General features: G+C 38.0%; 1 protein-coding gene across 1 annotated transcript in view; it reads left to right on the top strand.

Annotated features, from left to right (window-relative positions):
* Nucleotides 1-13100, top strand: part of LOC108141908 — a 45632-nt gene that overhangs the window by 26822 nt on the left and 5710 nt on the right. Inside the window, 9 exon segments of the mRNA XM_017265521.2 lie at nt 2173-2322; nt 5854-5986; nt 6060-6239; nt 6711-6989; nt 6991-7221; nt 8008-8304; nt 8705-8914; nt 8984-9230; nt 10955-11242. Of these exon segments, the coding sequence (XP_017121010.1) occupies nt 2173-2322; nt 5854-5986; nt 6060-6239; nt 6711-6989; nt 6991-7221; nt 8008-8304; nt 8705-8914; nt 8984-9230; nt 10955-11242 (2015 nt within the window).

Here is a 13100-nt window from a genome sequence, read left to right as displayed (position 1 = left end):
ACAACTTTTTGAAATTTTTATGTTTTTCGTGGACGATGACTTGCTTTTCTTAAATTTGCTTTGTATTCTTTAAAAAAAACACCTACAAGCGTTATCACCTTTACTCCGGGCTAATCAATCAATATAAATGAATGTGTACATTTGTCTTTGTTTACAATTGTAATTATGTAACAAGATTTCACTGACTGTTTACTGTTACACGGACAAATTTAATGAAAACAAATAACAAACAAATTATTTCAAGTAAACACTAGCTGAAAGGTACAAGCAGATAAAAATAATGTTACCATAAACTGGCTTGACTGATTACAAGTTTAAGTTCTCTAGTTTGTTGTTAATTCTGAGGCATTTAAAATTCAATAAAGGCCTTTATAAAAGCAATCGAATGAAATCATTAAACATTAGTGAAATGTCAGGTTTCAGCTTATGCGTATTTTATTGATCGTTACTTGGATGTTTATTTGGCCGCTTTTACACTCCATAATTTTGGCTGACTCTTCAACAATTTTCATCCCTTCTCTTACAACTCACATAAAACAAATTGTTTTAGCATACTTTTCGGCTGTCAGCCATATTACAACCGAAAAATTGATGGGCGAAAAGAGGAAGAAATTTATTCAACATAATTCATTAAATACGATTTAGGCCAATTTGTCAAAATTTATTTCAGTCGTAAATTGAAAGCTCGGCACAGCTGTCAAGTGAGTCACGCATTCGCATCGTTGCTCAAAATCAGGGCATAAAGAAAAAGCACACAAAACCAATCACAGACGGAAAACTAATTCAATACAATACCCCCACCAAAATCCGTATGCAATTGAAACGGAGGCTGAGTAAACACTTGTTTTGGGCTTCATTGCCTTACCAGTGGGTCCTCTGCCGGGGCCAATTACCATCGTCAAACCGCCCGAATAAACTTTAATGGCTATTGTTATGCGGCGGTCCCTGTTATTGATGATTCTGCTGTCGATGCGGTTGCTGTCCTCAGCTGCATGAAATATTTAATAACCGAAAGCAAACAGTTTGGCGTAAAAAATAAATTGCATATGGACAGCCCAGCTCAGCTCCGTTCGCCAGGACACGCACTTAAATGTCGTTGATTGCTGGATCAGGCAGGGACTGGGTGGGTTATAAATGCGAAAATGAAATTTACAACAATTTGTTGGAAATTACTTTCAATTGAATTTAATTACGCCTGGTGGGAGTCGTTGTCATTCCAAGGTGCTAGTATAATTTTATGGCTGATTACGTAAATGAAGTTTTGTTTGTGTGTGGTGGCGTGATACTCGTGTGTGTAGAGTATTCCAGGTGAAGTAAAGGTTGGAATATAATTAACATGTGTATTGTTTGTATTTCCTGGGAATGAAATTGAACTTCCCAATGGAACAAGAATCAATACTGTTATAATTTGCAAATATGTGCTTAATCTGGATTTGATTTGGATTTGAGAATATACATATGTTTCATAAGACTAAAACTGGTTAGCAGTTATTTGTTATATATCTGCTTAGTAAATTTCGACTCTAACACCATTGCATCATATTTATTCGCTATGACTCACAATGAACTACATATTTGCATATTCAAATCATGAGAGAATGTCAGAAATGTCCCAAATTGACTTTTGTTTGGTCAGCAAATATATTAACAAACGCCAAACTTAGTGAATGGAAATTCCATCAATTTTGTGCGGTAATGATCTCTGTCAAAGCCAAATCAAACAAAAGAAATTCTAGACCAAAATCTACGTGACCCACTTTGGACCTTGGCCCGAAACCACAACCAAAAACCCTAATGCTTTATGCTTTTGGCACATTGAAAAGGGAGAGTGAAAAAGGAAAAGCCGCGTGGAGCCATGGGAAAAAATACAGCAAAATATATGCAAATGGCTTACGGTTTGGTTTTGCTTACATTTGCTTGACCCTCCCCGTATTATTTTCTTCCTTTGCAAGGCTCCACCTTTTTTTATCGCTCACTTTTTCAGAGACTCGAGTTTCATGGCTCGATTTAATGGCGCTTGCCGGAGAAGGGTCAATCGGTTGGCGGGATGTTATGGCTCCAGTAATTTGTTAAGTTATTAACCGGCACACATGGCGTATGCGCAATGCGTACTAGTAGTTGAAATGCAAATTCCCCTAATTTATGGCCATACTTCGCTTGTTTTCATTGCAGATATGAAACCTACAAGGCCACGCTCAAGAAAATCCCCGCAACACGTCTCTCCCGACTGACTGAAGCCCTGGCCAACTACGATCCGGTACTCAATGAATACTTCTTTGATCGCCACCCCGGTGTATTCACCCAAATCCTCAACTATTACAGGTGAGTGTCCAACGGCTGAGCCGAGCTAATTAAGCTGCTGAAAGCTGTTTATACGTGCAATGACTGTAAATGTTGGCTTGGAGGGGTCTTAAGCATGGTAATTACATCATTTAGTTCAGACAGCAAAGGCGGGGGGAAAAGACTTGGTAAATTCCACCTGAGCTCTCTTCCTTGAGCTTATTTTATTTTAGATGCCTTTTGGCATTTCAATTTGTGCTCTCCCCGGTGAAATGATTGCTCTGATTAATGGCAGTCGGGGCAAACATATCAAGAGTCAGTTTTCGTTATAGATTGCGTGATGAATAAACAAACTAATATTTTAATTGCTGCCCCAGGAGCAGAACGAACTCGCCTCGGCCATTAATCTAAAGTTTTTGAGCTGCAAAAGTTTATCCAACGTTTTTCGGGGTCATTAGCGGGCTCATTTATCTTTGGCGTAAACTGAGTGGAGGTGTTGTCCGCCCTGTTGCGATGACTTAAGTTGTTTAAAATTAATGAAAGTTTGTTTTGCCCATCAGCCTTTTGCGTCTCCATCCGCACCTGAAGCTGCAGCTGCAGATGGAGTTGTTTTCGGATGAAACAACGCTGTCAGCATAGTCCTTCATCTTCATTGATTAGACAGGAGCGTCCATAACCCTATTTTCCTGAACACCCATGGCTCCAGGGGCTTTGGCCAAACAGTTTTCCAACTCAATTAACCAGGCACCAACGGCCAGGAAAATGGTGTCAAAGAAGGGCATCGGCAGAAAAAAACACTGCATCATCCCTCGTTGATTGGAAATGAAACCGAGTTCGCCAGGGGGTGTAGCTGATGCTATGCGTCCTTCGGAAACCCATCCCCTCTCTAGGGGATATATAATCAAATTATGCACGCACCACATGCTTCATACAATTTGTTTGAAAGGATTCCATATACAAAAGTGCAGTAAAATAACAAAGCAAAATATGCTGTGCTTCTGTTCGTTATCGATTATGCAGAGATTTTGAGTTTAGTTAATTATTTGATATTTTCGTTGATTCATTTATATTTCATATATACTTTGTCCAAACAAATTTTTAACCAATTTTTAAAATTATAATAAATTATGAAAGTAAATGCAATAGCTTGTCTCCCCCGCAAACTTTATTTGCTTATGACTGTCTTATTAACTTAATTTCAATTTACTTTTATGAAATCGAACATGTATCATTAATAAGTGACAAAGTATTGCCTTTGGGTATTACAATTTTTTCTTAGAAAATCCAGCAAAACATATTTATTTTAATTACCCAAAAAAGTGCCATTTGAACTCAATAAAATTGTTATCAAGTGTTATTTTAAAGGATGTACTTTAATAATTTATATCCATCAACGAAAACCGTTTAGTATCCGTAAGACATTTACGTCGCCATTTTTTTTTTTTAATGCACATTCCTCCAACCGAGTGTGTCAGAGCCAATCAATACCATTATTTATGCACATTTAAACGTGGAAAGTCTTAATACGTCTGATCGACTCGAGTCCTCGTTGAGGTCAGCTATTAATATTGATTGCATCGGCTGCACGCTGCGTATGCGTAATATTTGGTATGCACTCTTTATGAAGGAAAAGGCGAAAAAATGCAGAGGTGGAGGATTATGGAAGTGATTTCACCGAAATGTAATTTAAGCACACGGAAAATATTTAAATGGTGAAAAAATCGGCATAAAAAGTTGGCCGAATTGCGGGTTTTATGGAGAAAACCAATTAACGATCCACGTGATTGTGCGACGAGAGTTATATCAAAAAGCCATGACAATGACTGCAGTGTGCTACCAAAGATTAAAAGTAGGGGGAGTGCTATAAAGTAAATATTACCGAAAGCATAATACCGTATGTATTGGTTGAAAAACAAATATTACAGCACCTAGAATAATTTCATGTTAAAAGTATTCAAAAATTTTAAAGACAATTAAAATAAAATTAGTTGTTGAATGATTTTTATGTTTTTTTTTTTAATTCTTTTTGACTTATTAAGAATTTGACAGTTTAGAACTATGCTTTTTATTTGATTGAAATCGGAAAACGATATCATATATATCACATAATAACTATCGAATAATTAAGCTGCAAATCATCATAGCTTCAATTTTTTTTAAATATATACGCAATTAAATCATAATTTTAATGTTTTCAATAGCTGTAAGGGTATATAAACTTCCTTTGCTTCCTTTCTTGGTTTTTCTATAAGTGTTTAAAAGTTTTATTTTTACTAGCTTCTAAACATTCTTTAGAACCCGAATAGGTTGTTTCGAATGAAAAAAAGCTCGATTAGTGCAACAGTCTGTCGGACATGTGAAAGTCTGTTACGGCAGCTAAAGTCAGCAATGGAGCTGGATCAGGAACGCGAAATATAAGCGGCAATTTGCAAGTCCACAATCAAGGAGAATGCGCCCTGCCATTTTCATTCTTTTTATTTTATTTTTTATAATAATATTTTTTAAAAGAATTCTTGGTACGAATGGATTTTTAACAAGCACAAAAGCCCAGGTAGCACAAGAGAGCCAAAAAGTTGCACCAAATATGTATGTTGGAAACCGGCACAAAATCGGACATGCAGCATGCGCACACGTGGTGCACACACAAAAAAAACACACTTGCGTGTGTGTGTGTTGGGGGGTGAAAAGGGTACAAAGGGTATAAAAGGTGGAGAGTGAAGATACCATCGGAAAATAAAAGCGTGTAAGGGACTCACCCCCGCACTCGGTGACTGTCCGGCAGCTGATATGGCATTACAAGTTGGCCAACAACTGTGGACAAGGACGATCCCGCCCCTCTCGCCCCATCCCGTTTTTGGAACTCCCCCGAAGCCATTTACTGCAATTTGAGCTCACACACTGACACACAGAGAGGCGAAAGCATCACAAATTGTTGTTGGCCAAGAGAGTGGAACAATGGCCAAGGCAGCATTATGAATATGCCAAGAGCTGGAGAATGGGGGTCAAGAGGTGGGTGTGGAATGACCATATCTGTTCTTTTTTTACCAGGTGCATGCATATCCACACATTTGTCCGCCATGCATATGCAAGTGATATCTTTCCATTCTCCCACACTTTCAGTTGCGCAATTTGCAGCCACATTTTCAGACGTGCCGTTTTGACCATAATATTATTCGGTCTGCTGATGTCTAAGTCCTCTGCACACTTGGTCAAGTCCATGAATTTGTTAAGATTGGTTCATGGAGTCAGAGAGGGGAACGCTTGATAGAGAGGGCATTTAGTCAAAGGTTACTTATGCCATAATTGCTGTCTTAATGGCATTCTATGCAAGCAAGGCACCTCGAGTTTGAATAATTTGAAAACAAAGACTGGTTGGGTATGGCTGAGAGAATGTCTTGACTTGACTCTTTCTCTAATATGCACAATGGATGGAAGGCAAAAGAGATTATGTGACTAATTCCACTTTGGTGAAATACAGCACAATAATGAATGGTTAAACAGTAAATAATATATTTTCTGTAAGGAAAAGAAGCAAAATGTTTCCTGGTTATTCTGATTATCTATCTCTCGTAGAACTGGAAAACTGCACTATCCAACTGATGTGTGTGGCCCGCTTTTCGAGGAGGAGCTGGAATTCTGGGGACTCGACTCTAACCAGGTAGAACCTTGCTGTTGGTCAACCTATAGCATACATCGCGATACGCAAGTAAGTTATTCAACTTTTCAATCCTTTGATTTATAATATTGCAAAATTAATCGCTTTATCTTCCATACCATAGAACACCTTAGCCATATTAGATAAGCTAGATATTGAAAATGAGAAGCCCACTGAGGAGCAGATAGCTCGTCTATTTGGCTTTGAGGAGGCATTGAGCAACGGCGAGCTTAACTGCTGGCAGCGTCTGAAACCCAAGATCTGGGCCATGTTCGATGAGCCCTCCAGCTCTACGGGTGCCAAGGTGGGTTGTTATTTTTATTTTCTATTTTTTCTTTATCAGCATGTTATACTTACAACCTAGTCATTAAATTTTCACAATGTGTAACAAAACAATTATAACTATGTTATTTCTTAATCTAGTTGATATCTATTGATATAGATATTCATTTGGCAGATATTTAAGTAAACATTTATTCTACAGTATATAAAGCTTTATTTAATATCACGTTGTATATTATTTTTCGAAAGATTATGCTTTAAATTTTTCTTGTCATCTTTGGAAGAACCTGCTTAAAATGTTCTTTACCCAAGATTATATATTGTTTGTGTTTAATTACAGCTAATTTCTGGACATACTTCTTTTGATTTCATATCTCAAAAGTCAATGGTCAATTTTGCATACAACAAACTAAAAATCGAATATCATAATACCCTTTGTTCAACAAGTTGCGCTTACTTTATTGAATTTTCTTGGATAATTTTCTTTCCACAGATCGTTGCTGGCATGTCGGTTTTCTTTATATTTGTTTCTGTGATATCATTCTGCCTGAAAACCCACCCCGGCTTTCGCGTGGACCTGCCCTCCGGCCCCGATGACCACGCCCACGGTCCAGGGGCGGGCGTACCTCCCCACGGGCACGATCCCATGGGCGAACCACCGCAGACCCATCATCAGTATCACCAGCACAGCATCACGCCGCCCAGTGGCAGCATCGGACCCACCTTTCGTGTCACGAACTACACGAGCTACGGCAGCGGCAACTTCACCGCCCCCCGGCCAGGCCACGCCCATCGCCACCATCAAGGGCGGCCAGCGGCAGCGACTGAAACGGAATACCAACGGAAGCAGTCTGAACGAGTTCATCGAGGAGCAGCTACTGGGCCACAGTGGGAAAAGAAAGCACGGCTGGATCGAGACCTACGGCCAGCCCCACGAGGCCTTCTTCTACGTGGAACTGGTGTGCAACGTGTGGTTCTTCATCGAGGTCATCATCAGGCTGATTGTGAGTAGCGACAAATCACATTGAGTTTTAAGTCAAACACGAAATGTTAGTTTACTTGTTCAACCAATGGTTTGCGGAAGACTTAACCTAATTTATTGCTATTAAAATTAATGGGTAAATTCAATGACAATTATATTTCAACAACATTAAGTTTAATTTATTTCTATTATATCTGGTCTTCTACATCATTAAATTTAATTTATTTCTGTTATATCTGTTGGTTTGAAAATTGTGGATATTGGAAAGTCATTACCAACGGCATTAGATTTATTAATAACAATAAATTTACTATTTGTAGTTTTATATTGAATTAGATTTATTAATAGCAAAAGAATGTTATAAAGTTTGTCTGTTTGTTATTAAAATCTATTATATGCAGTATTATATTGACAAATTTTACAAATAATATGCAGGTATAAAAAAATGTCTTATTGTTCTATTAAATTAAATAATCAGCACTATGTACGATACATAGTTTAAAAAATTCATCTCAATTGAGCTTATATGTTTAAAATATGTGGATTTTTCAATATATATATTCGTTTGTTCCTATTGAAAGCATAATAATTTAGTCGTTCGGTTTTTACAAAATTGAAAAGGACTTTTGAATCGCATAAATAGCTTTGTCTTGAGTTTTATGCATTTTGGTAAAAAAAACAGCGAAAGTAGTTTATTCTTTTATTAATTTCCAAGTCTTGGAATATATGCGTCGAAAGTACAATAGCCAAGGGTATAAATTTTTTTTTTGGATAGAATGCACAAAAAGCCTGTTCTCTTTTTTATTAGGTCTCCCCCAATCTGTGGCAGTTCATCAAGTCGCCCGTAAATATCATTGACTTTACGGCCACCCTGAGCTTCTACACGGACGTAATGCAACGAATGGGGGAATATACGGGTCTCCTGGAGGCCTTCTCCATCGTCAGGATAATGCGGCTGTTTAAGCTGACACGTCATTCCCCGGGATTGAGGATTCTCATCCACACGTTCAAGGCCTCTGCCAAGGAACTAACTCTACTGGTATTCTTCCTCGTCCTGGGCATCGTCTTCTTCGCCAGTCTTGCGTACTATGCGGAAAAGTTGCAGGTGAGGTTTTTTTAAGGCATCTTTATTGCTAATAAATCTTCTTGTAAGCGTAAGAAAATGGTATATTGCTTATGATAAAAAATTAAACATTATTAGCAAGATACCATTTTCAGCATGAGTATAAATTGCTGTTCCATTTTTGTCGCGTTTGAAGTTCATGTGTTTCTTTTAAATCCAACAAGTTACTGGATATATTTAGCTGATGATGATTAGGAGTTATTCTAAACAAAAATTATAAAATGAAAAAACCTAATTTTTCACACTTATTTTGAATGTGTAAAGTTGTTACCCATATGCTAGCCCCTATACACCAATTTTGAGACAAGGTTTGGCTTTACAAAAATTTTAGTTTGGGTATATTTCGAATTACATATTTATGAACTATTTATTTTCTCCGCAGGACAATCCGGACAACCAGTTCAAGAGTATCCCCTTGGGACTCTGGTGGGCCATTGTGACCATGACCACCGTGGGATATGGCGATGTGGCGCCCAAAACCTATCCGGGCATGTTCGTTGGCGCCCTGTGTGCACTGGCCGGTGTGTTGACCATTGCCCTGCCCGTTCCGGTCATCGTTAGCAACTTCTCCATGTTCTACTCCCACACTCAGGTGGGTGGGCCATTCGGAAGTCCCTGTTTGTCCCCGTTGTTTACCCGCTTTGCGTTTCTGTATTCCCAGGCTCGCTCCAAGCTGCCCAAGAAACGACGACGTGTCCTGCCCGTGGAGCAGCCGCGGCGCAAGAGGGAACCGACTGCTCCGCACCGCGGAAGGACGAATGCCATTAAGCAGACGCCACCCACTGGGCCGGGATTGGTGGCCGGGGGCGTCGGTGGTCCGGCGGGAGCAGGAGGGGGAGGACTCGGTGCGGGCCACCCCGCTGCAGGGGCGCCCATGTTCAAGGATGCATTCGGCGGTGCCAAGATTGGTGAGTCCTGTGGTTGGCTTTTGGTATACCCGGTACTCGAAAACACCCTAATCTGTCAGAAAATAAAAAAACGTTGATACTATGGCAACTTAATTAGCTTTTTAACAATCATCTTGAACAAATTTTAGTTAAATGGAAATGGACTTGGAATAGCAATTCTTCCTTTTTATACAATTTTAAAATTTTTTTTTAATTTAAATGACCACTATTTCCAGTTTAGTAAGTTGATTACAAAAGTTTAATCGATAAATTAAATTCAAAGTATCAAATATTTAGTTTTTGGAAACAAATTTAAAGAAATAATTGTACAGAAATTAAATAATGTCTATTAAAATTATTATTATATATCATGTTCTTTTAGTAACAATATTTAAAATCAATAATCATTTTCTTATTGCGTATAGGCAAGGTGTTGTGCACAATTAGGGCATTTTTAAAAATTCGAGTACAAGGTATCAAAAAGGACACAATTTTACGACCTTACTTCACTGTCTGTCACTTGAAAATTGTGTTTAATTTAAATTGTCTTTTTTGTTGCATTTTCGGCCTGCATATTTTTAGAGCAGTCTCAGTGATACAGACTAATACACTGACACATGCAGCATACATTACACAGACACTCACACACACACACAGATGCTCGCCGTTGCTTTTGCTTTTTGGTTCGCTCTTGGGGCTGAATTAATTTCATTCAATTTCTTGTTTAATTATTTTATTATTTATGCACCCTTCACTGGGCGAGTCAGCTGTTATTTAGCATTTGGTATTCCCCGAGGTGCTGCCGCCCCCCACAGAGATTTGCCCCGCCCACCGGGGAGTTGCTTGTGGTAAATTTCCATTTTACTGATTATTCAGAAGCATTGAAGGCAGCACTTTAACCACATGTGAGTGGTTCGGATGCTGATGAGGCTGCATGCCCCGGGGGCAGCAGGGCTTAAGTGGATATATGCACTCAACCGTAGACAAGATTTCCCACTATCCCCAGCTCGCAGCAGCTGCAATTGCGAAGCAATTTCGGAGTCACCAAGGGTTATAAATTCAATGTCGTACGAGGATTTATAATCGTTTCGGTTTCGGTTTTGCCTAATGCTCTCAATCCTGGCTTGCGACATTGACTTGTCCGGGCTGCGGTGTCCATTAATGTTGACTGGATATAGTCCTGAATGTTTATGATCTTTAAAGAGGCAAGCCTTGGGAAGTAGCAAATAATAGTTTTACATTTGACATGTAATGAAAGACCAATTTAATCAACCATTCCAATTGTTTGTGGGCTTATAAGCATAGACTTCTGCAAAAGTATTTATGATTATTTAAACTTTCAATGCTGATACTTTTCCGCTGACTTTAAGGAATTTATTACTGTTTATTGAATGGAATCCAATTGACTTTACTTATAATTATTTAATTTTGAAAGCTTTTTTTATGTATTAACCCATGCGACCTGTTTGTTAATACTTAATGAATTCCTTTATTAAGGCTTTACAGAATTTGAAATTAAAACAATCTTTCCCGCCCATTATTCATATAATTCACTAAATTTGATGTTGCTTCATATTGTTCTTAAATTGAATTACGTTTTTTTGTTCCTTAATGTTGGTATATGGCATTTGTAATTGTTACTTTGTGTGTGTTGTTGGTGTGACAACATGTAAACGAATGCGTGTGTTGTAAATGTGTATCCGAATGTAAATGCATCCGTATCCGTCCGTCGGTTGGTAATCCAGGCACCGTGAACGTGAACGGCGTCAATGTCATTGGCCTGCATCCTGCGCAAAGGACGACGACGTCGACGACGACGACGAATGTGGCAGATCCGACGCCGATGTCGGCAATGACCTACCAAGTGCCTATGCTCCACGCCCCACCCGCCCACAGTCATGGCCACTCCCATGGTCACGCCCACGCCCACGGCCTTGGCCCCGCGTCGACGGCGATGACGTCACCGGTATCGCTTACAGGCTCAGCTGCTTCGGCAGCCGTTGCCACAGCCGCCGGTCCCTCCTTCATCAGTTGTAAGTGTTGTCTTGTCTTGTGTCTATCCGTCTATCCGCCCTTCTACTTTCTACTCTCTACTCTCTCCTTTCACCACCCCTTTCTCTTCGCCGTCTGCCTCTATCTTGGCATGCTGCACGTGTACAAATGTTTGCTAACCATTTACAGAGAATTTCTTTTATGCCTGTGAAAGTACTGAGAAAATAAACACTTGTATTTTGTGTCCTCCCTCATGTAGATATTAACTTATGATTAAATAAACTTGTTAAATTTTATAATTTTAAAATTCGCTAAATATATTCCATAAAGTTTATTTAAGCCTTTAAAAATTGAATTCATTAAAGAAATATTTTTTAGATGTAGATTCATTTGCGTTTTTGTAACTCTTGTTTGAGGTACTATTTCAAGCAAGTAAATAAATTTATTATAGATTATTCAAAAACTCTCATTAACAAGTTGAATTCAGTTATATTCACTCAAGACGGTGTTCTTATACTTTAACTGGAGCTCAAAAAAAAAATTATACTAAATGACTCAACAAATGTTAAAAAATATTTATTTCTTTGTGCCTAAAACTCTCAACAAATAGCAAACAAATTTGCTTATAGTTAATCAAACTCTTAAGTTACTATTTTACTATTTTATTGATATGAGACTTCAAAATTGAAATAAGCCATTGATTGAAAAATATAGTTTTTTTTTTTTATATTCCAAAGTAAACTTTTAAGCTTAGCTCTCTGTGTAGATTTATATTTAATGCCCGGGTAAGATCTTCTTATGGCCTTGCAACAATTAGTCTAACGGGTGGGGCAATACTTTCCCAAACCCTGTTGTCATTCTTCTGAGCTTGTTAAAATTTATCGCATGCTATAAATTCTCCCCGAATGATATAACTTTGCCACTCCGAGAGTCAGTCAATAAAAGAGCTTGCAACAAACACAAAGCGAAAAATGGGAAACTTTTTATGTTTATTTGCATATTAAAAGCTTTTCTGCAACTTCTTTTTATTTTCGTCATTTAACTTTAATTACAATTTTATTATGCTATCCGAAAATCCTTTTTATGTCATATTTCACAAAGGCCACACGAGCGCAAACGTTCTATGCGCTTTCGCTCTCCTACACTGAAGCACTCAAACATATATAGAAATAAAGTTCATTTATCGTCAAACAAATTGAAAAACTTTTTCCATTTGCTCGCCCGTCCACCAAAGAGCTGGAAAATAGCCCAGCTCACAAAAAAAAAAATTGAATGAATAGTATAAAAATATGAGAAAGAAAAACCTGTCGAAAAAAGTATAATGAGAAGAACCTGGTCAGAATAATTTCTGCATGATGTGCATTTTAATTAAAGCCACAAAAGCTCAAGTGTGCGAGCTCAAATCTCGACTTTTGTTTTTTCTTTTGTCTAGGCAAAATGAAAAAAAGGGGAAAACGGAAGGCATTTTGCGGCTCTCAAGGCGATTAATTTCTTGAGCCACTTGTGAGCTTGTGAAAAGTACAAAAAAAATTCCGGTCGGAAGTTGAAAGTTGCTCAGCTGAACTTACTCTGCTGTTTTATACTGTGGGTCTTGAAGAGAAAGTGTAAAAAGAAAAGTAACCATAAATGCTAATTCGAAAAGCTGATGAAAGTTTTGAGCTCTAGTTTTACATGAAAACTCCCAGGGGTTTTAGGTTTTAATATTGCCGATTAAGTTGTTAAGATACTACTTTTCTTATTAATTTTGTTTTGTTAATTTTTCGATAACGAAAAGGATTAGATTTATTTGAGGCAATCATTCATAATATATAATATAATACATCTAAGGTGTTTTTTCGTTTATTCAGGTAAGATTGCCAAAAAGCTTCAATGCCACTTTAGTCGTGCGTTAAATTAAAA

The sequence above is a fragment of the Drosophila elegans genome, unplaced genomic scaffold, assembly GCF_018152505.1.
Source record: "Drosophila elegans isolate 14027-0461.03 unplaced genomic scaffold, ASM1815250v1 contig_814, whole genome shotgun sequence".
NCBI lineage: Eukaryota > Metazoa > Arthropoda > Insecta > Diptera > Drosophilidae > Drosophila > Drosophila elegans.
The sequence above is the reverse complement of the archived record's forward strand: the minus strand, read 5'-3'. Positions and strand labels throughout refer to the sequence as shown.